Source organism: Kogia breviceps, chromosome 5 (genome assembly GCF_026419965.1).
Source record: "Kogia breviceps isolate mKogBre1 chromosome 5, mKogBre1 haplotype 1, whole genome shotgun sequence".
NCBI classification, from domain to species: domain Eukaryota; kingdom Metazoa; phylum Chordata; class Mammalia; order Artiodactyla; family Physeteridae; genus Kogia; species Kogia breviceps.
This window is the reverse complement of record NC_081314.1, coordinates 142,908,721-142,932,350: the sequence shown is the minus strand read 5'-3', so window position 1 is coordinate 142,932,350 and position 23,630 is coordinate 142,908,721. Positions and strand designations below refer to the sequence as shown.

Genomic DNA, 23,630 nt, shown 5'->3' with positions numbered 1-23,630 from the left:
GACATCCCAGGATGTCCTGTGAGATCCGTGACCCTACGTCACGAGACACAAAGACAGTTAATCTTGGGTCGGACCTCTAAACAGTCCTATTCTGCCTCTGTGGATCTGGCGCCTAGAATCAGACCGTTCCATTCAGAGATCATGCGAGCAGTCCCTGAACTGCGGGATTATAAGCAGGCCAGCCCCTTCGCTAGCTGCTCTCAAAGACAGATGGGCCAAGAAGGCATCCCGGATGCCTGGCGATGAGGAATCCATCTGGTTTCGAGTTTATAGAAGGACGTAAGTGTAATCTATCTGTCCTCAAGGCACAGCACAGAGCAGGAGACATCCCCCTAACACTAGTGGCTGGTTCCCAGCTGTCACGAGAGCCAGTCTTTCAGAGCAACAGCATGTAATATTTACACCTGAGTCTTACTTTATGTCTTTCCTGATGATTTAATTCGGTTATTAATTTACGCGTCATTCACGAAAAGAACCACCATTTATCAAGTGTCTATTAGTGCCAAGCTCGATGTTAGATTCTGGGACTCTAAAGATGAACCAGACTTTAGAAAGCTTCCTGTCTTCAGAAAACTGGCCTGTCCATTCCACAGTTGTCCGTGGAGCCTCCTGAGTGCCAGCCACGGGGGCGCAGCAAAGAACAAGCCCACAGGCACACAGCCTAAAGCTCTAGATGCTTCTAGATGTAAAGCCACCTAGAGCCAGAAACAGATTCACGCACATATACATTGAACCTTACGGGCTAGGTAGCTAGAGCCAGAGAGACAGATATGGATGGATATGGGTATGGATAACCTAAAGCACTGATTTTATAGTAGAGACAACACCTCTAACGACAGAGGCTGTGGGAACAGGAAGGGAAAGAATTCATCCCTCCATGAAAGGGGGAAGGAAGCACTGCAGAGGAAGGACCATATGCCAGAGGAGGATTAGGTGTTGCCAGGTGGAGAATTCTGGAGGGGGTGACATAGGGCATGCATGGCTCGAACATCTGTCCCCTCGCTGGGATGTACAACCCCATGAACTGGATGACACATGCCAGCCTCACAGCTGAGGAATCGTGATTAGGGCTGTGGGATGGCTTTTCCCCATTCACACGTAGATCTGGAAGTCACGTCTTCTTAGACCCAAGCTGTTGCTCTTGGACGTCTGTCGCGTATCCAGGCTGCCCAAGTCCTAGTTTCAACTGGTCCCAGGCACCAAGCTTGGCGCTGCTGTTTCTTCCCAGTGAAAAAGACAGGGGGACCAGTGAGCTAAATAGCCCGGGTGAAGATGCTTCTCGGAGTTTTTCTCACCCCGACACAGCCCTGGTACTGCGACTTCAAGCTGGCGATTTTCTGTCCTCTAACCTCATAAAGTCTGCCGCCGTTCCTCCTGGGAAGCATAGTGGAAAGGCTTGGCGATGGTGCCTAGTTACCTCTGACACAGGCCATTTGATTGTGGACAAGACCCAGGGTCTGGAGTGAACTAGATTGACCCTAAAGAAACCCGCCGTGTGTACTGAGAAAGGACAATGAAAGTGCATGTGTCACACTAGCTCTAGACATTCCTGAGTTTACCGCCAGTAAACGGTCCTTCAGGAGGACATGGGAAGTGCAGGAAAATCACGATTCTGTGAGTGTTTTAAAGAAGTTTCCACACAGGCTCACAAAAGTCAAAGCTATCTGTGAAACATTTGGCCACGGGTTGCTTATTTGTTTGTTAGTTTGAGGCGATTGCATGGATGCCTCTGTGTTGCCAAAGCCAGGGACCGTGAGCTGGTGTCAGGGCTGTGTGGCCGCATGAGCTCGTTCAACACGATGCTGCCTGTTGCTTCACAGACCGAACGATGGGTCCTGGAGCTCCTTTGCTCCCTACTTGAGGATACGGTGGATTTGGAAGATATGGCGCGCCCGGGTGTCAGGGGAGTGGCCAGGAGGGCTCTGGCTGGGACACCCCTCTGTGCTTCAGCCCAGGGGAGACAGTGGCAAACGCGAATTCACCTAGCGAAGCCCTGATAATGCTCTTTGCTTGGGCCTGTCATTCGAGTGTGACCTGGGAGAGACTCGATTTGTACCAAAGTACGTGCTTCGGTGATTGCTCCTGTGATTCTGAAAGGAGACACAAATATGAGCGTCTGAGCTACGAAGAATTGAAAATCAGAGTGAATGAGCCAGAGAACGGTGTGCTGTCAGCCAGACTGAGGGATTCGAACTTGGAGAATAGACTTGTTTGTATACCTTGGTTGGACCGGTGATCAACCTTGCGGAAATGGTCTTGTGAGTGTGCAAGCTGATAACGGTGCAGCTGGAGAAGTTTGTGATGGGTCGGGGGGGGGATGGGTGTTGCACGTCATTGGGGGAGGGGCTCACGGGGAATCTGACCGTGTCCCTTTGGTTGGTGGGTTGGTGGGTATCTGACTGCTTTCCGAAGAGCTGGCTGCTGACTCTCCTTGGGCGCGGTCCTTGGGGCCTTGGGGACAGAGACCCGAGTTCCCGTTCCCCTGCACTCTTGCTTTGCTGTGTCCATCCGTTTCTCTAACCCCCCACATCCACGGAGAAATAGGACGCCTTCCTCTCACCTGTGTCATCCTCTGCTGAGTCCAGCTTCCCAGCGTTCCCTCCCCACTTCCTTCCTTTCCTTCCTCCTCAAGTAACCACCCCCGTCTACCTTTTCTTCTTGTCATGACCCAGCTTCCCCAAAAGATCAAGTATTCCAGAGTCCCCTTAACTGCCTGCCCCGTCCAATTACTGGGTCGTTTCGGTTCCCCTTTACAATTGTTCGGGACCGTTCAGTGACCTTACAGGATAAGACATGTGGACGATATACTCTTTTGTTCATGCCTCAACCTCTCTCTGCCTGTGCTTTTTCCTATTAATTTTATCCAAATTCTCCTGATTCAAAATGCACCCTCTTTCGTGATCCCTTTGTTGAATTAGCGTTTAGATGAGTCTCTCCTCTCCTCTTAGCAAGCGCTAGCACACAGGCAAGTCCATTTACATTCTTTTCTTATGATCGAATCTCATGGTGTCACATGTGTTTCTTGGGTAGTCGGTTATCATGACCAGAAGCCCTTTCCCCAGCTCCCCTGTAAACACCCTCCTTCTTTGCTGAACACATGCTTTTGGGGGGCTGTGGCCCCTTGAGGCCTCAAGTGGCATAAACAGAGACAGGTCTGACTCAGAGAAACTTGCAAGCTGGTTCTTGACCTCATGATGTGAACCCCGCCTGGCGTCCTAGGAGCAGCGTGTGTGTGAAAGCTCTGGCGTGCGCTCAGGACCATCAGCCCCGCCCTCTCCTCCCTCATCTCCGTGGTAATCCACGCACCATGATACGCATCTAGGGTTTCATCGAAGGAGGCTGCAGACTGGGGTCTGCAAGTGCGGCCTTGACTTCCCCTTTTCAGCTGCTGCTCCCCAAGGGTTTCTCGGGATCTGAAATGATTCCTCCTTTGGAGTTTGCAGCTCAGCGCCATTCAGCATCTCCAGTCACAGCAAGGTGTCGCAGCCAATGCAGTGTCTCCTCAGTTAAGTAAAGCCTGAATCACGCAAATGGCTGAAAATGCATTCTTGGCTTTGCCCTAACTATACTCTAACCACAGATCTGTATATCTGTACACCTAGTTGAAAAGGGAAGGCAAAACGCCCCCAGATCTCCATGTCTTTGACAGAGGAGTTTAGAAGACTGTAGGATGAGCTAGAGGAAAACAAGAGAGAGTGATTTAATCCTGTTAGTAGGCTTGACCCTGAAAATTCCTCGCATTAAATAGGGGTTTATAGATTGGTTTAGGTCAATAGCTCTCGGTCTTTGTCTTTGCCATTAGCATCTAAGTTCATGGAGAGCTGGCAAAATTCAACCTTTCACATCCAGTGCAACCAGGGACCCCCAGAATTACTTTGTAAATGTGGCATGGATCCCCTAAATGAGGATAAGCTCTCCCATGATCCAAGTTCTGGCCCTTTAAAAAAATAAAGTGGTGGGTGGATGTCAAGAGGGCTAGTGGGCTGTTCTTCAGTAACCTTGATGAAAGGAGAGTGTAAAACTTGGTGAACTTCATCCCGCAGGAAGGGCAGCAAGGGTGCTTGCTTACATCATTGATGTCTAGGGAAGGGAGGGGTTGGGGGAAGGAGTCTCATTCAGAATCAGGAACTGATCTTGACTCCCAGGAAATAAACAAAGGTGCTGGGGTGGAGGGAGCCAATACCAGTCAAACTCCCTATTTGTAGTTTTCATGGTTTTTGGTCTAGATCATGGCATATAGCATACTCCTTTGGTAACCCTCAGCTGCCTATGAAATGGCTTGTGTAAAGTTCAGTTTTAAAACACAGTCTGTTACAGAAAAAAGATAGCAGCACCCATGCCAGAAAGCAGCCGTCCCTGACACAGGACCTTCTGCTAAGTGTATGAGTTAAAGACCTTGAAGATTAAAGTTGAAGAGAAATGGAGAGTGGATTGAAATGACCACCAAACATGAAATGTATACTGTGTTCTTACTAGAAGTCTTATGATCTACTCTCCATAAGGGGCAAATAGCAAATGTACACAGAGTAATAATTTTTCAAGGAACCAAAAAGCAGAACTGCTCAAAACTGGCTCTGCGTCGAGGTGGTGTAGCTGCTGACGAGGTCACTGAGATGATTGTCTCCCATCTCAGCAACCCGTAGTTCAACATTGCCCAATGTCACATCCCACAGGAGGGGGGCTTGCTGCCCATGCATGGCATGTGATCAGTAGCTGATAAGAGAACACGGGAGCAGAATTTCACGAACAAAAACAAAAGCCCACTTATCTTCCATGGCAATATGTTCATGAAGACATTAATCATTGTTCACATCAACATCTCCAGTTCTTGGCAAAAAATCAGACTTGGAGTTGTTTAGGTCCTGACTGATTTTCAAGGGAGGATGAGACATGGTTACACACGCTAAGAAGGACTTTATGAATTAAGAGTTTCAAAATATTTTCCTATTAGTAGTTTGGTGTTTAATTTCTTCCAGTCACATTTCACGGGCAATCTTTGTATGTTTAAAGTAGTAGCAAACTAACTACTGACCCTTGCTATTAATTCCATTTCTCATATTTCAGCTAAAAGCATTCAATCGAGAACTCTTCCCACACATTTATTTGTACTAACACACTCAGATAGCATTTCTGAAATCCTTATCTGTAGGAACACAGATTTCTTTTTAGAAAAGAATAGTGGAAATTGTCTAGAACAGGCTCTCTCAAACTTCAGTGTACACCCAAGTCAAATGGGACCCTGTTAAAATACAGATTCTTTTTTTTAATTGAAGTATAGTTGTTTTACAATGTCATGTTACTTTCAGACGTACAGCAAAATGATTCCTTTTTATATATACATATGAAACTCTGTATATATAGATGTATATATATTTTTTCTTTTTCAGATTCTCTTCTCTTATAGGTTATTACAAAATATTGAGTAGAGTTCCCCGTGCTATACAGTAGGTCCTTGTTGGTTATCTATTTTATTTATAGTAGTGAGTATATGTTAATCCCAAACTCCTAATTTATCCCTCCCCCGCTTTAATAACCATAAGTTTGTTTTCTGTGTCTGTTTTATATGTAAGCTCATTTGTATCATTATTTTTGTTTTCTGTTTTGTATGTAAGCTCACTTGTATCGTGTTTTTTAGATCCCACATATAAGTGGTATCATATGATATTTGTCTTTCTCTGTCTGGCTTACTTCGCTTAGTATGATCATCTCTAGGTCCAGCCATGTTGCTGCAAATGGCATTATTTCATTCTTTTTTATGGCTGAGTAATATTCCATTGTGTATATGTACCACATCTTCTTTATCCATTCCTCTGTCAATGGACACTTAGGTTGCTTCCACGTCTTGGCTGTTGTAAACAGTGCTGCAATGAACACTGGGGTGCCTGTATCTTTTCTAATTATTGTTTTCTTCAGATATATGCCCAGGAGGGTGATTGCAAGATCATATGGTAGCTCTTTTTTTTTTTTTTCTTTTAAACCAGAATCTGGTAAAATGCAGATTCTGATTCAGTAGATCTAGAGTGAGGTTCTGCATTCCTAACGAGCTCCCAGACATTGCCGATACTGCTGGTCTGCGGAGAAACAAGGACCTAGAACATATTTCTGGATCCTCTTGCTTTTTCACTTGGTAGACAGAAGCCTCATGTGGATATGGCTGTCTGCTCCTAAAGTAGGGGCGATGCTGTTACAGTTGCCCTGCTAGAAGATTTTTCTTTCTGAGACAATTCTCAAATTGAAACTCTGCCTAACCATTTTCTAGACAAAATGCAACTGGATGAGAATCTGTGCGCAAATGCTCCCAGCGACTTCAGTTGAAATTTAGTTGTAAATTGATAGCGACTGAAGATTTAATTCCCATGTGTAACCTCAACACCAGAAAAGTGAGAATCTGAGGAACTGGGTGGGAAATGCTCACAGTCCAAAACTACAGAAATGCCAGTGGAGAGGGAGTGCTGAGCAATAGCAGAGTTTCAAAAGAAAAATTATCGAACTCAACCAAAGCTCTGGAGGGTAGGGTTTCACAGACCACACTAGTCGAGATGCTTGTAGCCAAACAGACCAAATACATTAAGGCAATTCTGCGTTGGGTTTCACGTTGCATTTCGTTGCTGTTCTCTCTGGGATATGCAGCTAGGAAGAGACATCTCTTCTGCAACAGTCAACAAGCTTTTTCAAGATTAACCCACCAAACTGCCAATTTTAAACAAAGTTTAAAATCTCTCCAAGTGAGATTTTATAGTCATCTCCAGGTGACTAGCAGCAGAACACCTGCTGAAGTACCTGGCTATGGCTTTCAGCCGGCCCAGAGTGACACGTGGCATTGCACCGAGACCCGTCAATCCAAGAAGTCATAGTTTTGAAATGGTACTGTAATAAAATTGCGTGTAGCTGGCCACCCCACTCCCCAGCTTTCTGTAGGCACAGTTAGGAAGAGCCTGCATAATAACGTTTCTGGAATATATTTTTAAAGGAAACTTGAAATGACATAGAGTCATAATCATTCATAGAACTTGCACTGAGGGTGCAGAAGTATAATTATTAAATTTGCATATGCAAAGTGTGATGAAGTTTTATGGGACAAGTAGCAATACATGATAAATACAAAAAGAAATCATTGGCATATATACTTCAGCTCTACTGTCATTGCCAGTGTTTTGCGGGGGCAGTACTATTTCAGTCTTACAGTTCATTTTAGAGAAATTCTAAATTCATTTACAGAAGGAGAAAGAGTAGACATTTGCGTAGAAAAATAACTAGACCCACCTAAATGGGAGGGAAGTCCGAAAGGGAGGGGATCTCTGTGTGTGTATGGATGATTCATTCTGTTGTGCGGTGGAGGCTAACACAGCATTGTGAAGCAACCGTACTCCAATAAAAATTAATTTAAAAAAAAGAAAAATAACTAGACCCTTAAGACTGATTTAATATAAGTGGATGAGGGGTGGCCGAGAGAGGCAGCTGGCAAATAAGAGAAGGCAGTGCTTGTTTCCAAGGAAGAAGAAAAGGAAGGAACGTGAATGTCATTTGGTGGATTTAGTGTCAGGCCTCAAGTAGGGATCGGTGAATTCATCAGCGTTGTAGGCTGTGTTTCAGACACAGGTCATGAAGATAATAAAGGGGTGACGGACTTTTGTCAATTCCAGCTGGAAGCAGGACAAATTAGATTGTAAGAAACTTTTGATATGGTCTTGACCTAGGATTGCAGGAAATTACCTTAGAAGAGTCAGCCAACCCCTAGAGAATCCGTCCACGGGAGTTTTCAGATTAATGGGTGAAACTGTTAGATCAATAAAAGATACAGAGTTAACATTTGTGAATAAAACCTGAATCTCGTGGAATCCAGGTTGACTATTACTTTGGATAATTGGGTTTTCGTGCACAATATTTATTCTGATAAACACGAAACGAAACAAAAACCACACAAAATAGATGTTGTCAAGTTACGTTATTGATCTTTTAGTCAATTTATTTATTTTTACAGATTTACCTTACGAACCACCCAGGAGATCAGCCTGGACCAGTCACGGCCACCCCACCCCCCAGTCGAAAGGTACAGTGTTGGTCCCCACTGCCTTGAATCCTCACATCACAAGGCAGTGGATAACTCTTGATGCAGTTAATGGTAATTTCTGTAGCCCAACTGTGTTTTTTCAACATACGTTTGTCCCTTTGGCAACAAAGCGCAGCTGATCTTTAAATGCAATGATTCTTTCTCTGTTGGCATTATACCTATTTCTATACCAAGAAGAAATGAATGATGTCAGGAATGATGTAATGCATTTCTGGACAAATGCATGTCTCCTAGGCTGCTTGAGGACAGATTAAATACTGGGCGATTTCCTAATCTTGGCCACGTTTACAGTATTCCTTACTTTATATTTTCCCGGTGGTTTCCCTTTATCTTCTCATTTTAGAGTTGATTCATTTTCATCTGTTTTGTAAACCATCTCAAATTTTTTTTTAGTTTTGCAAAAAAGTGGGGTAAAAATAAATTTTTAAAATAAGTTAAAGTGCCCTCGTTTTGCTACCACATTTACATTTGGTTTCATTAGAAAGGAATTTTTTTTTCTTACCATGTTTCTTATTATAAGAGGAAGGCTATTATGTTAATAACTAAGGTAAATGATGGAAGGATGATACAACAGCATCAAAGTCTAGTAGAGCCCAATACAAGTTATAACTAATTGTCTCTCTGTTGCTTGGATTTTCAGCTGCTCAGCCACCTTCTTCCACAGTGCCCAAAACTGAAGACCAGCGTCCGCAGCTAGGTATGTTTCCCAGAGCCTCTTGGTGGCCATAAAAGGAGAAACAGGCTTAGCAAGCAGCACCTTTCTGAAATGTGTCACTTTCCCGAGTTAAACTAATGTTCCTTTGTCTTCTTTAGGACTGCTCCATATGTACAACAGGGACTCAATTATCAGTCCACTCGACATGGGAATGACTTGAGATTTTGCTAAGACATTTCCCAAACCCACGCAATAAATATGGAAAAAAAACATGCTGCGTGCCCACAGGCAGCTTCTCTGCGGCCTCGCAGTTCTTTGATTTCACCTTCCAGGTCGCATACAGCAGCATCAGCGTGTGTGCCGAGTCCAGCGCGGAAACGCAGCGGAAGGGTGCTGCTGCCAGTGCGCCGAGCAGCGCGGCCCACACAGCCCCCTGGGCAGAATACATCTGCCCTGTTTCAGTCCCGGGGTGGAGAGGGCGCTGGGCTAGCTGTGGGGAGCCCTGGGCCAAGTCTGAGCTCGGCCACCAGCTAGGAGACCTTTACTGAGAAGCGTCACTCAGACCCGTGTGACATCTCTTCTAATACAGGAGGTGGTGCTGGGGGACTTGGGCGTGGGGGACATTCTCACCTCTGAAATCTGGAGACACCAGCGGGTCGGCATTATTCCCGGAGCTACATCCTACCTGCTCACAACTGTGTCTTTGGGATCTGACTTCTTTTCTTTTTGTTATAGATCCTTATCAAATTCTTGGACCCACCAGTAGCCGCCTTGCAAATCCAGGTGAGATACTGCCGATGATTTTGCTCTTACAAAGTTGCCTTTGGGGCAGTAGCTAGTTTGAAACTGAACTTGTATAGACAAGACATCCCTTCCACTGAACAAATTGAAGCTGTAGGTCTCACTGGACTCTTTGCCTAAGTGGAAAAAAAAATGGGTCGGGTTATAAATTAAGATTTAGCTTCAGCAAAGAGCATCATCACCTAATCCAAACTGTATCCGTTTCCTAGGGCTGCTCTAACGAGGTACCACAGACTGGGGGTTTAGACATCGACATTTGTTGTCTCCTAGTTCTAGAGGACAGAAGTCCAAAATCAAGTGGTCAGGGTTATTTCCCTCTGTGGGCCATGAAAGAAGGATCTATTCCAGACCTCTCTCCTTGCCTTATAGCTGGCCATCCTCTGCCTGTATCTCTTGACCTATATGTGTCTCTGTGTCCAAATTTCCCTTTTCCTAAGGACACCAGTCATATTGGATTAGGGCCCACTCAAATGATACGACTTTAACTTGATTACTTCTCTAAAGACCCTGTCTCCAAATAGCGCCACATTCTGAGGCACTGGGCAAATCCAACAGATGAATTTGGGGAGAGGGCCACAACTCAGCCCATCACACTAGCAGATACAATAATATCTTTAAAAAAAGAAAGAACCAAAACGACAACCACAAGACTTCAAATTCAGGATCCTCTTCAATGAATGGTCTGTTTCCGAACTCAGATGCCAGGAGAAAGTACAGGTTCTTAATTGGCCCATTTGTAACCTGTCCCTTGCCAAGGACTGTCACCTGTCATCACGCTTCAGTGCCAACCAAACTGTTTGATTTGTTTGTATTCAGATCAGAACCAGCTGTGCTGGCATCCACTTCAGAAATTCACAGCATATGCTGCATATTCTCAACAGCAAATTCAGATGCCAAGATGTCATAGGCGTGTTGCAAATACAAGCTGGAATGTATATTTCCTAAATATTGAGGCCAAAATGGGGTTAGAAATGGGAAAATTTCGGTTCAGTCAGTGTACGTCCCCACAGGGAAGCTATACTTTTGAAAACATAAAATAGCATCATTAATTGGCATCCGCGTCTCTGACATTAAATTTTGATTAAGGTTAACTAATTCAGCAAATATTTTTTGAGCAGCGTAGAGGTGAGAAAGGTCTGTTTTGTTTATTGCTCTACCCCTTGGGCCTAGACCGGGTGGGTGCTAAATAATTATTGGTTGAAGAAATGAATGCAAGGAGTAGCGAGATATCCGCCTTGACCCTCAAGGACCTGCCCTTCCGGTGGAGAAATGGACACAGGTTCACCCCAGCGTCCACCTGGTGGCCAACGTCTCCGGGGTCTTGGGACACCCTCCGCCTATGCACAGCTTTCTATTTGCAACTGCCTTTATAACCATTCACATAAAAACGATTACTGTGCTTTGAGATGATTATTATTAGTCAGGCTTCAGGAAGACTGATCTGGCAGGAATGTTCAGGATAGATTAGAAAGGGGAACAGGACGGAAGCTGGAACACGCCGGGAAAGGCAATACAATAATGTGAAATAACAATGCAATAGCCTTCCCCCCACCCCTCCCCCACATCACGCCTGGGCAAACGCCTGTCTCAGAACAGCCCTGGGAGGTCATTATCTTCGTCCTACAGAAAGGGAATCAGAGGTCCAGACAAATTAGGTAACTTCTCCTGGGTCACACAGCCCATAAGAAGGGAGGCCAGGTTGGAACCCTGACTCTCCAAAATCTGCTCTTCCTGATATTTTCTGGCTCCCCACTGCCACCGAGTGAGCCTGGGAGAGGGAGGTCTTGGAGAATGAGGACCAAGAGAATAGAAAGAAAGGATTTCCATTCAGTTTAACAACTGTTTCGATGCTTGGGATGAGGCTGAGGTCAGGGAGGAAGAGGGGGAACATGTCCAGCTGCACCAAACAAAACCAGACCAACCCTTTCACCCTCACAAATGGGTTAAGTGGAAAATAAGTCTGTGCCCGTGTTGTTGCAGCTCAAAGGTGTGGCTTGGTTGGTGGCTTGGGGCCAAAGAGAGTTGCCGGCCCCTAAGCAGAGGGCTTAGTGTCTGTTCACGCTGTGCCCAGCAGCCTGGGGTTGCCCAGCGGAGAGAAGGACCTGGGACCGAGCAAGGAGGAGACTGCAGACCCATCGCTGGCCTGGGAAAATGTCTTGGTACCTGGGAGGTCAGCAGCGCTGGCCTCGTAAGCAAAGACTGCACTTTATCTCACTGAGACTGTGCCCATGGGGCCTGGGGAAAGTGGCAGCATCCAGCTTTTGACTCAAAGATAAAGATTTCTTTTACTTGGTTTATAATGAGTTAGGCCTTCTCTCCATCTGTCCTCAGGCTGTGTGTCAGTTACTTTCATGTGGCCTTTCGCCCTAAAACCCGAATGTCTTATCATTCTATTAATGAGAATGCTTCTTCTTGTTTGATTCTAGTTTCTGAGTCTCTGATAAATAAATCCTTCACCACTTTTTTTTTTTTTTTTGTGGTACGCGGGCCTCTCACTGTCGCGGCCTCTCCCGTTGCGGAGCACAGGCTCCGGACGCGCAGGCTCAGCGGCCACGGCTCACGGGCCCAGCCGCTCCGCGGCACGTGGGATCTTCCCGGACCGGGGCACGAACCCGCGTCCCCTGCATCGGCAGGCGGACTCTCAACCACTGCGCCACCAGGGAAGTCCCAATCCTTCACTTTAAATCGCTGCCTCTCCTCTTTTCACAATGCAAACGTTTTTTAAACCATTTTAGATGGAAAGGTGACATCATATAGTATGAATGCACAAGATGATAACAGCATCGTGACACCTCCATCCAAAATGTGCATCTGGGTGCACTTTGGACCGTATTTCTTCTGCTGAGAAGAGTGTGTCCCTGCATTATTATGTCCTGGATCAGATACTAGCGACATAGCCCCTTTATATCCCATCAGAACGGTTGACCACTGACTGTGGCTTCTGTGATGAACGGGCACTGCCTTTTCCGCGGAAGAGCTTCTTGGGAGCAGGAGTTCGGTAGCTCCCTCGGTGCTTGCTGGGTAGTCTTTGACGGCGGGCATGAAAGTGTTAACCAGAGACCAGTTTTAGGGGTGCTTTGCCATTGGTTAGGAGGTGGGAGTGTCCAGTCTTCTGCTGGGAACCCACCAAGCTCCAGGCCCAGGGAAGCACTGGAGGAGGCTGCAGGGGTGCGTGCTGAGACCAGGCCCAAAAGCAGCACCGAGGCCTAGAATCTGGGTCCCAACCCTTGCTGACCTTGGGCAAGACAAGTCACTCCACCTCTCTGGGCTCTCATTCCTCATCCCTGCAACGGGCTATCACATGATTCTGGGGGGAGGGGGATTAACTAAACACACGGAAAATGTTCAGAATGGTGCCTGGTACCAGTCAGCGCTCAGCGATGCTGGCCAGCCCTGAGAAGACCGCCACTCCCAGCTCTCGCCCGGCCCGCGCGGGGTCTTCTGGGGGACATGGTTGTCTTCCTTTGGCATCTCCTGGCTCTAGGCAAGGGGTGTACCTTTCTTTAGACCCCGGTTTCCAGCGCACACAAATCATGATAAGAGCACCCACGTGCCGCATTCATCCTGTAGTGATCCTGCGAGATAGCGCTACCGTCTGGATAGCGTTACCGTCACCCGCGTTTTGCAGACCGGGACACCTGGGGCCCAGAGAGCCAGGTGAGCAGAGCCGGCCCGCAGGGGGCGCTTCCGGCCACCGCGCTGCCCTGCCCCTCCCACCCCCCAGCAAGCCCCGTCTGAGCCACACACAAGAGCCTTCCCTCTGAGACACACGCCTGCCGCCTTGATGCCGACGCGCTGGGGGGTCCAGGCCGTGCGCGTGGCTTTTTCTGCAGCACCTCCAGCTACTGTAGAAAGTAGCCCAAGTGATCGCCACCCTGGTGCCTGCTGCTTTAAGAGACCCTCCCTGCTTTATTTACCGCTCTGTTCCTCCATCAGCTGGCTGCGGAGTGCCCAGCTTGGGGGACACCCCTCCTCCTTGACCCACAGCTGCTGACTCACTCCCAGCTGTGCTTTTCTCTGCGGTTTATAAACCGTTTAGATGTTTTGCCCTTTTTTTGCTCAGTCTGTACCTCTTCGCTAATACGTTTCTCTTCTTTTCTTTTAATTGCATTCGGAGACCACTTTCTTCCCCAGAATTAAAGGATTGCCTTCTGTCTTCTTTGAAGCCACGCCCCATGCCCCTTCACCCCACTGGACTCTCCTGTAGGTGGGCAGCGGACATCTTTGGGTCCCTCCCCCTCCCCGTCCTGCCTTTTTAGTTAATTACCTTGGACAAAACTAGGGAAGAAGTTGCTACCCGTTACTGATGTTCCAGAGGAGGTTATCAGGATAGAGAGAGAAAATAGATATGAAGAGTTTTTCCGAAGAAGGTAATTCTTGAGGTGCAGGTGGTGAGGCTGTTTGGATGCAAGGTCTGGTCTGATAAGAGCGTCTCCTTTTACTTGTCGGTTTGGCCAGTGGAATACCCAAGCCACTCTTGGGCTTCCAAATCTTAGGCATTCGTGTTCTGGAATCCCTATTTTATATTCTAAGATGCACCTTCAGTGCACACTAAGTGTTATCGTTTCGACAGTTAACGAAGAATTTAATAAATTGCTTTCGAAATTCGTGGCCCTGAGTAACTCGTTTAATTTACCACTGACTATATCACTTCTCAGCAAACATTGTGCCTCCTTGAGGATTCTCGAACAGCGAGAAAATCTGCCGTAGACTGTGAACCGCAGTGGATTTTGTTATATTAAATTTAACAAGTAACGAGCTTGACATAATGTTACATTTTATAACATCTACTTAAACATTAATTGCTTTGCATTTGTGGTTTTGTTCTCAGGTTCGGAAGCTGGTGAGTTTTGTCTACAGGTGTCTTATTCCCATAGACTCTTGAAATGCTCAGAGGCCCGAACCCTGTGTACAAGGGCTGATGGGTAAAATCGTCTAGGGAGAAATTCCTCATCTGTCCTTTGAATTTTGAGTTTCTAGCCATGAATTTAGCTCCCTGACTTACTAGTTCTTCAGAAACAGGAGAGATGGGAAAACACTTTTGTACACTGGTTCTCTCCTATACACGTTTATAAAGGAAGTGGGTGAGGGACAAATTCCCAAGAGGCAATGCCAAGGTTTGAACAGATACCAAGTATAAGTTTGACTGTTTAGGAAGATCTGCGTATTTATACAAAATCTGTGGGATTGTTCTCTGTACGGGAGGAGGTTAACAGTGAATATTTATTTTCAAACAACTCTATGTGTTTATATTGAAACATATGTTACACTGTTAAATGAAAAATGTATGCTTTTCCCTATTCCCAGGTCATATATGGAATTTTTTTTTTCAAGTAGTAATCCTTTGGTTACAATATATATACTAAAACCATATGGTTTTCTCAAACTATTCTTTGTATTTTTTTAAATGCATATTAATGAAATGTTGGGGGCAAGAAAACTTGATTGAGAACAGTTTGAATATGTGGTCCTGAAAAAGCAAAGGCTTCCATTGCGATGAACTACAAGCTGTTAATACATTTCAAATGTGTTGCTAGACTGAAAATGCTAATTTTCCAGAACAAATTCAGAAAAAGCTGACCTTTCTCACGATGCTATTGTATGGATAAATTCACATAACATATCCATTTCCATGTAACCAACATGGAAACAAAGATTTATGGGTTGGACGATTTATATAGGGAGCTGGTGGGGAGCATTTAGAGAAAACACATTTATAATTGAGTTTTACATTTCATCAGTTCCCCGAATAGTCAACAGTTCCTTGAATGATTTTATCATATCTACTGATATTTACTGATAGTATAATAGAAGATAATCTTTTTGGTAACAAGCCCAAGGCAGTGCTTGGGAGTTTGGGAGGAAAGACCTGCCTCGTGTATCCATTTTCAAAGCTCCTAAAATCTGCTTAAAGCATCTTAGCTTCTCCCGACGCTCAGGACCAGATCTTCCAGGTACTTCGCCTCTCTTGGTACTTATTCTGGTGCTCCTCGTGTGACTGTTGATATTTGCGTGTTTCTCTCGTCTAGGGAGCCTTCAATCGTCTTAAAGTCTTGTAGCATAGAGTCTAGAATGGTGGGCCTGGATTTTTCTCTGCATTGAATGCAACCTAAAAGCCACATCTGTAGGTCTCCGATGGGACCAAGAGAGTTCTGTGCCCACCCAGTCAAATGAGGTCTCATTGACTCTGTCCGAAGCCCCAAGAGGGCCTGCAGTCACTCATTGTTACAGTTTTTCCTTTTGGAAACTCTGCTTAACACAATTGGCGTTGCAACGCAGGGACAACACGTGGATTTCCGTTAAGATGCATTTGCCTAAATACTGGAAATGGGTGATCTGGTTTGAAACAGAGCCAGCTTTTTTCTAAACTTCCTCATTTTGAGTGGGTTAATTCTGTTCTAGGAACAGTTTTGACAGAATGGCTTTCTGCATGCCAGCCAAATGTTATGTTAGAAATAACGGTGTTTACTTCCATTCTCGATTTTTTTCCATAAACGTTTTGAAGTTCATTTCCTAAATCTGACTTTTATTATTTTACTTGACCTAGCCAATGTAAATGGTATTAAGTCATTAGTGCCACAACCACATAACAGCACTCTCTGCCTCGCAGAAGAGGAAAAGTAAGCCCTTCCACCCCCAAAACACAAAGTTCACTTGGCTGTTCTCCTAAGGAAGTCAGGAATGGATGGAACAGACCTGAGCTCTGACCTGCAGGAACTCTTTGCAGCCCAGGAAGGACTTGGATCTGTAGATCAGCCTGGTAGTGACCAAGGCTCATCATCTTAGGTCAGGGTCCTTAGACACAGAGCTTGGGCTGAGGATACTTGTGCAAGTGATTCATTAAGGGTGTTTCTCAGGAGAGAGGGAGTGAGGGCGCAGGATCGGATAGGGGAAAGCGGGGGAAGCTCGTGGCCTTAGCCGGAGCCCTGCTCTTGTCTGATCCCGTGCGGAGCCCGGGGCCTGACCAGCGTCGCAGAACCGGTCCCTCTTGGAGGCAAGGGGGCCGGCCTCTGGTACCCTGTGTCAGTCCATCGGGCTGTGGGCTACCTGGGGGTGGATGGCGCAGCCCCCGTTCAGCCAAGGGCGGTTCTCTGGAGACGAGCAGAGGAAGCTGGGAGACAAGAGTAGCCAACGCCCCAGCCGCTGAGGGATGGGCGCACGGCCAGGCGAAGGAAGTCTGGGTGGGACGCCACAGCCCCCTCTTCTGTCGTTGAAGAAAGAACCCCTTGAGCTCAGATCCTGTTCTCACTGGGGTTTTCTTTTCTTTGCCCACCTCATCAGGGAGCGGGCAGATCCAGCTGTGGCAGTTTCTCCTGGAGCTCCTGTCAGACAGCTCGAACTCCAACTGCATCACCTGGGAAGGCACCAACGGGGAGTTCAAGATGACAGATCCGGATGAGGTGGCCCGGCGCTGGGGCGAACGGAAAAGCAAACCCAATATGAACTATGATAAACTCAGCCGGGCCCTCCGTTACTACTATGATAAAAACATCATGACCAAAGTCCACGGGAAGCGCTACGCCTACAAGTTTGACTTCCACGGGATCGCCCAGGCCCTGCAGCCCCACCCTCCAGAGTCCTCCCTGTACAAGTACCCCTCGGACCTCCCTTACATGGGCTCCTATCACACCCACCCGCAGAAGATGAACTTTGTGGCCCCCCACCCTCCAGCCCTCCCAGTGACATCGTCCAGTTTTTTTGCTGCCCCAAACCCATACTGGAATTCACCAACAGGAGGGATCTACCCTAACACTAGGCTCCCAGCCAGCCACATGCCTTCGCATCTGGGCACTTACTACTAAAGACCCGAGAGAGGCCTTTCCCAGCAACGTGCAACCGCCAACCAATTGCCACAAGCTCTATCGGAGACCATGATTCAGAAGTGCCTCAAGAGGAACGCAAAAGCTTGACTGGGGCTGAGGGGGAGGAAGCGGGGGAAGAGATCCAGAGACTCTCGGTGGGAGGGAATTACTAAACTATTACTACAGAGATAAAGAGGATGCTACACATGTCATGTACATGGACAGATCATCTGTGGACCAACCTTGTAAAAGGCATTGTAAGTAGAAGCATGAAGTCATAGGGACAAAGTGCCAAAGAAAATGTTTGGAAGAAGTGTATAAACCTTAGAGTAGCCCTTGGGGTCCTGCTCATGCATTAAACTGGGATGAAACTCAAGCAATAGAGGGAACACAGTCTGGACCTAACATGCCATTTCTAATGTCATTTGAAGGAAAAAAAAAAAAAAAAAAACTACCTGTATTTAAAAAGAGAAACATATCAACACAGGAAAAAAAAAAAAAGGAAAGAAAAGAGACCGCGGCCCATCACTAAACATTGATAGGGAACTCATCAGTACTTGCAGCTTTGGGCGAAATCCGATTCATTCCATTCGATGGAGAGCGGTCAGCTCCCGCCAACTGTGAAGACAAGCCGGAGCTTCCAACTCCTTTACGACATAGGACGGGAACGCTGAGCCGAACGGAGGGACAGAGAACGTGTCTGGAGGGCAAGCGAGCGGGTGCGGACAGACGAGGCGGCGGGGGAAGAAGCAGAAGAGGAGGCAAGGACTGGGGAAGAAGCTTCTCGAGCAGTAAAGACTGGACTTAGGACGGTGTCGGTTCTGCAGAGCATTGAGTCATGGAGACTTGAGGCTCCATTCGGTCAGTGTCGTACCAAACCCAGCGTTACGAGGAAGGACACGGCGTCACGGAGGCAGGGCAAGTAGTAGAATTCAGAAACAAAATCATGCATCTCTCTTTTTGTTTGTTTATCCAAAGAAAAATTGTAACTGGAATTGTCTGATATTTAAAAGAAACATTCAGGACCTCATCCTTAGGTGAGGGTCCTGCTCTCCACAGGGTCAGGTAAGAGCTAGCCTTCTGGGCTACCGCGATCCGAGATCACCTAGGCATCGGGGCGAGGCGGGCTCCAGGTTTCCTTTTGAGTCGCGAACGCTGTGCGTTTGTCAGAATGAAGTATACAAGTCGATGGGGTTTTTTTTTTTTTTCCTTTTTATATAATAATTATATAACTTATGCATTTATACACTACGAGTTGATCTCGGCCAGCCAAAGATACACGACAAAAGGGACAATCAATGATCTAATGTGGCCTTGAACTTTAACTCTGTATGCTTAATGTTTACAATATGAAGTTATTAGTTCTTAGAATGCAGAATGTATGTAATAAAATAAGCTTGGCCTAGCATGGCAAATCAGATTTACACAGGAGTCTGCATTTGCACTTTTTTAGTGACTGAAGTTGCCTTTTCGAAACTTGTGCTGCAAGGGGTGGGTTTTGTGTTAGAATTCTCCTTGGTCCAGGAACTCGTGCAAGGGAGAGCCAAGCAAATGGCACTCAGACGGTGGCGGCCTCTCCGGGGCCTTGTTGCCAGCTGGAGCCGTCTGGAGCAGAAGGGCCAGAGGTTCTCACCTGGGAGCCTCCAGATTTAGACCCAGAATGGAAAGAGGCCTCCACGGCTGGGGTTGTAATTGCGCAACTCCAGATCCACACCTAGTCACGAATCACCCTTAATTCCTGCTATAGAGCATCCATTGAACGTCAGACAAGCTGTTGCTCTCAATGTAAACTGTATTATTGTTGGTAAATCAAGCATCACAGATAGCAGCAGTGTCTCACTTTAACGAGACAAGGGACAGCTTCTAAATTTGCCATTTGGCTTCCCCGTCAGAGGCTCTCACCGGGTAGCCTGTGGCCTTGAGCTTCCCACACCAGGATAATCTGCGTGCCCTGGTTTGGGATTCACCAACCCTGAGCCTGACAGATGATCAGACACTGTTTATTCCTCTGATCCAAAGTCAATTCCCCTTGACATCTTTTCTCTCCTGTGTGCCACAAAGGATGCCAGCCTTGGCCAAGGTGAAGTCAGTTCGAGAGCTGGGATGCAAGGCCGTGTGAGAGGGGCCGAGCCTGAGCAGCTCCCTAGCCTGAGTCCGTTTCTGAATTGGCCCATCTCCTAGCTGTTTGGGGGCTTGTTTTGCACTCTGTAATCCTTTTGCGATGATTAAATGACGTTGCCAAACCTCTGTGCTCTGGATATTTTGGCAGTGGTCTCTAAAGCTGGTAGGATCCGATTACCAAAGCTGCAGACACTCGGCATTACTTGGATTAAAAGAAGTCCAACTATCCATCAATTACAGCAGCTTGGGAAGCGCCCGCAAAGTGCCTGTATCTCCTTAGGGAAGACATAAATAAGGAAAAGCATAAAAGCTGGCAGCTGGGGTGACCCACACTGTTTTAATGGGAAAGATCAGTCATTTTTATTTTGCAATGCAAAGTTGAAGCACACCTACATTCTGCATATAAATAGACATTTACTCGGATAATCACTCAGTTCCCCTCTTTCAGGATTGTATCATGAACAAAATAATAAAAACAAGGGGTAATTCTCATTTTCAATTTTAACAGATGTTTTCAGTTAGGGTCCCACCTCCCCCTGCAGTCCAGATTATTAGCAAACTTTATGACAAGCACAAGCAACTGGGATTATTTTGGATAACGTGATAATGCTGAGTTCTCCCCAATAAATAATTATTCAATTATATCTTAAAATAACGTTCATTCTCTGCTCCTGCAGAATCGAATTCCAAAGCAGTCTTAAATAATTATTCAATTATATCTTAAAATAACGTTCATTCTCTGCTCCTGCAGAATCGAATTCCAAAGCAGTCTCCAGTTCGTATTCATAGTGACATCAGGGACCTTTGCCTCTCTGCTTTTCCCATCTCTCGGTTTGCCCTGACGTACCCTCAAGATCCCTGCAGAATCTCCCTTCTGCTGGCAAGAGATGAGCCCTCTTCTTGTTTTAAATAGTCTTTTGGGATTTGTACATGGTGGAATCTCTGCGGATTCCCAAATCTCAGTCAAGACTTCATTTTTGCTCCCAGTTTGATGTCCTTGCTATGTGTCAGAGGGGTTCATGATGAAGCAGCTTGTCCGGACCGGTGCAGGTAGGGGACTTCCTGCTCCTCCAAAGCACCTCTTCGCTGCTGCAGCCCCTGGGAACAAGGGTCTGGAGGGGCATGCCATGGATGCAAGGTGCTGCAGGGACCACCTGGGATGTGGGGTGGGGACGGCAAAGAGGGAAAACATGGAGATCCCACAAGCCCCCGGATGGACCTGTAACCTGTGGTTAAAGAAAAGAGCGTCATGTTTATTGGTCTTCCATCATGCCACCCAAATAGAAGTTCTTGGATGACTACTTGGAGAATGAAAAAGGTTTGGGACTGCTCAAAGGTATAGCACATTCCATCCCTTCTTTTTCTCTTAACCTTGGTTTAAAAAAATCTTGGTGGGGCTTCCCTGGTGGCGCAGTGGTTGAGAGTCCACCTGCCGATGCAGGGGACGCGGGTTCGTGCCCCGGTCCGGGAAGATCCCACATGCCGTGGAGCAGCTGGGCCCGTGAGCCGTGGCCGCTGAGCCTGCGCGTCCGGAGCCCGTGCTCCGCAACGGGAGAGGCCACGGCAGTGAGAGGCCCGCGTACCGCAAAAAAAAAAAAAAAAAAATCTTGGTGAAATGTTTTCATGTCAAACGGGGAAAAGGTTGGCTATAGAAATCAAATATTACAAATAACTGGAACCTCTTCATTTATCATAGAGCAGTGGTGCTCAAAGTGGGGTCCCAGGGCCAGCAGCAGCCTCACCTGGGAACTTGTTAAATGTGCAAATTCTCAGGCCCCACCCCAGACCTGCTGAATTGGAAACTCTGGAGGGTGGGGCTCAGCCATCAGATCTAACACACCTTACAGGTGATTTGGAAGCATGTTGCAGTTTGGGAACCACTGCAGCAGAGGAAAAGATCATCTTTCTCTATGTGTGGAACGTTCAGTGTGAAATCGCAATCCCGTAACAGTGTTTTCTGTGGCCATATGAAAATCAACCATCAGGAAGCCAGTTTACTCTGGAAGTGTCATCCTGAGTGGCACTCCCTCTGAACAACCCTCCTCCCTACTGTTCACTCGCCTTCATGTGTATTAGTCATCTACTGCTGACTGACAAATTACTGCAGACTCAGCAGTTTGAAACAACACACATCTATTATCTTACAGTTTCTGTGGGTCAGGAGTGCAGACGCAACTTAGCTGGGTCTTCTGTTCAGGGTCTCTCGAGGCTGAAATCAAGGAATCAGCCAGGACTGTGATTTTTCTCTGAGGATGGGGTCCTTTTCCAAGCTCACTGGTTGTTGGCAGAATTTGGTACCTTGTGGTTGTAGGACTGAAGTCCTATTTCCTTACTGGCCATCACCAGGGACCACTCTCAAGTCTTAGAGGCCACTTGAGGTCCTCACTGTGTGGCCCTCTCAACAACAAGGAAGTTGCTTCTTCGGGGCCAGCAGGAGAACCTCTCTCATTTCAAGTTCCTCTGACTTCTTTTAAGTGCTCACCTGACTAGGTCAGGCCCACCCAGGAGAATCTCCTTTTTTATGAACTCAAAGTCTGCTGATTAGGGGCCTTAGTTATATCTGCAAGATTCCTTTTGCCATAGAATGTAACCTAATCATGGGAGTGATAAGCCGTCATGTTCACAGGTCCTGCTCATACTCAAGTAGACGATTCTGTAGGGCATGTACACCAGGGGTTGGGAATCTTAGAGACCATCTTAGAATTCTGCTTAACACCATAGATATACTACCCGTCTTCTAGCATTTTCTAGAATCCTTTGGCCAATCGAAACTTTTTAACTCACATTGCTAAGAAGGCCAGGCTCGACTCAGCAGCACTGACGCCCTGGGCTCCATGGCTGCCTCTCCCACTGGCAATGTGGACTTGTTTGAACAAGTCTATTGGTCTTAATCTGACCAATCGGAAAACCTTTATGCTGACAATGTACGGGCTCATGCTAACTTTTTCATAGTATTTACATATTCTTTCGATTCTATTGAAAAAGCAGCCGAACTTCATTCTATATAGAAACCACTGTGCAAACTCTTCTAACTTATAACTTTTATTTTAAATTAATTTTATAAAGTGAAATGGCTTCATTCATTTTCTCATGAAAAGTTTTGACGGTATTATTTTATCAAGGCAAGCCTTAATATGACTTGATTATCATTTGTGTCAGAACATGTTGAATTACAGACTTATGCAGGAAGCATGTTAAATGTAAGACCTTTATGAAAAAAAGTTTCCTTTTTTTCAGTTTTTCATGACTCATAGATACACATAGCATGTTCCCTAAAGAAAATAATACACAAATGGTGACCAGAATTTCATTCTGAGAGGACTTCATAAAACAGTTTTGAGATTTTGCAAGGTCATAACTGGTTGAGCACAGCCAAAGAGTACTGATTAAAAAGATCAATACCCATCTGGAAGAGAGGTCCCGGGGACAGACTCCAGGCCTCTGCCCTCGACCTTACTCATTTATACCTCACTAGGGTGAAGATACGGGAGGTACACCAAAGACAACTCCAGATGCTGTGGGCTGAAAGGAAGGTAGGTTACATGACAGTTTCAGGATCCGGAAGAGGAGGCTAAAGGGATGGGCCAAGTTTTCCAGGCTTACTGGAGCTTAATGATGTTAGGAGCTGCATCACATTCAAAGCACCTGAGAGTGAGACTGAGCAAAAGCACATGTGAAAAGCACATCAGGGTTTCGGAGATGATGCCAGTGATGTGAGGAATATACAATATTAAGGAGCTAAGAGGCAGGGGCAGACACTGCGCCGAGCACTTCAGATGCGTCGTCTCATTACTCCTTGCAGGCGTCCTCATGAAACCAGCTAAAAATAAAAACTTCTGACACTCAGATTAAACAGTTTATCCAGCTCACCCAAGGTGAGAGGGTGAAGTAATGCTTGTCCCAGTACTGACTCAACAACCTCTATTCTTTTTTAAATTATTAATTTGTATTGGAGTTTAGTTGCTACAATGTTGTGCTAGTTTCTGCTGTGCAGCAAAGTGAATCAGCTCTACGTATACGTATATCCCCTCTTTTTTGGATTTCCTTCCCATTGAGGTCACCACAGAGCACTGAGTAGAGTTCTCTGTGCTATACAGTAGGTTCTCATTACTTATCTATTTTATGCATAGTATCAGTAGTCCAAATCTCTATTGTTAATCTTAAGCTATGTTGCCTCATA

The 23,630-nt window shown here is 46.2% G+C and overlaps 1 protein-coding gene across 13 annotated transcripts in view; it reads left to right on the top strand.

Annotated features, from left to right (window-relative positions):
- The window catches only part of ERG (ETS transcription factor ERG), a 280,990-nt gene extending 262,687 nt beyond the window's left edge, over positions 1-18,303 (top strand). For 3 of the 13 annotated variants that reach the window (XM_067035112.1, XM_067035110.1, XM_067035116.1), the window contains 4 exons: positions 7,982-8,050; positions 8,712-8,768; positions 9,462-9,509; positions 16,809-17,817. In XM_067035112.1, the coding sequence (XP_066891213.1) occupies positions 7,982-8,050; positions 8,712-8,768; positions 9,462-9,509; positions 16,809-17,329 (695 nt within the window). In that variant the 3' untranslated portion in view covers positions 17,330-17,817. Of the gene's footprint in view, positions 1-7,981; positions 8,051-8,711; positions 8,769-9,461; positions 9,510-11,601; positions 14,129-16,808 lie in introns of those variants that run through there. The other 10 variants (XM_059065276.2, XM_067035111.1, XM_067035115.1 and 7 more) reach the window with 8 other exon arrangements.
- The last annotated feature ends 5,327 nt before the right edge of the window (positions 18,304-23,630 follow it).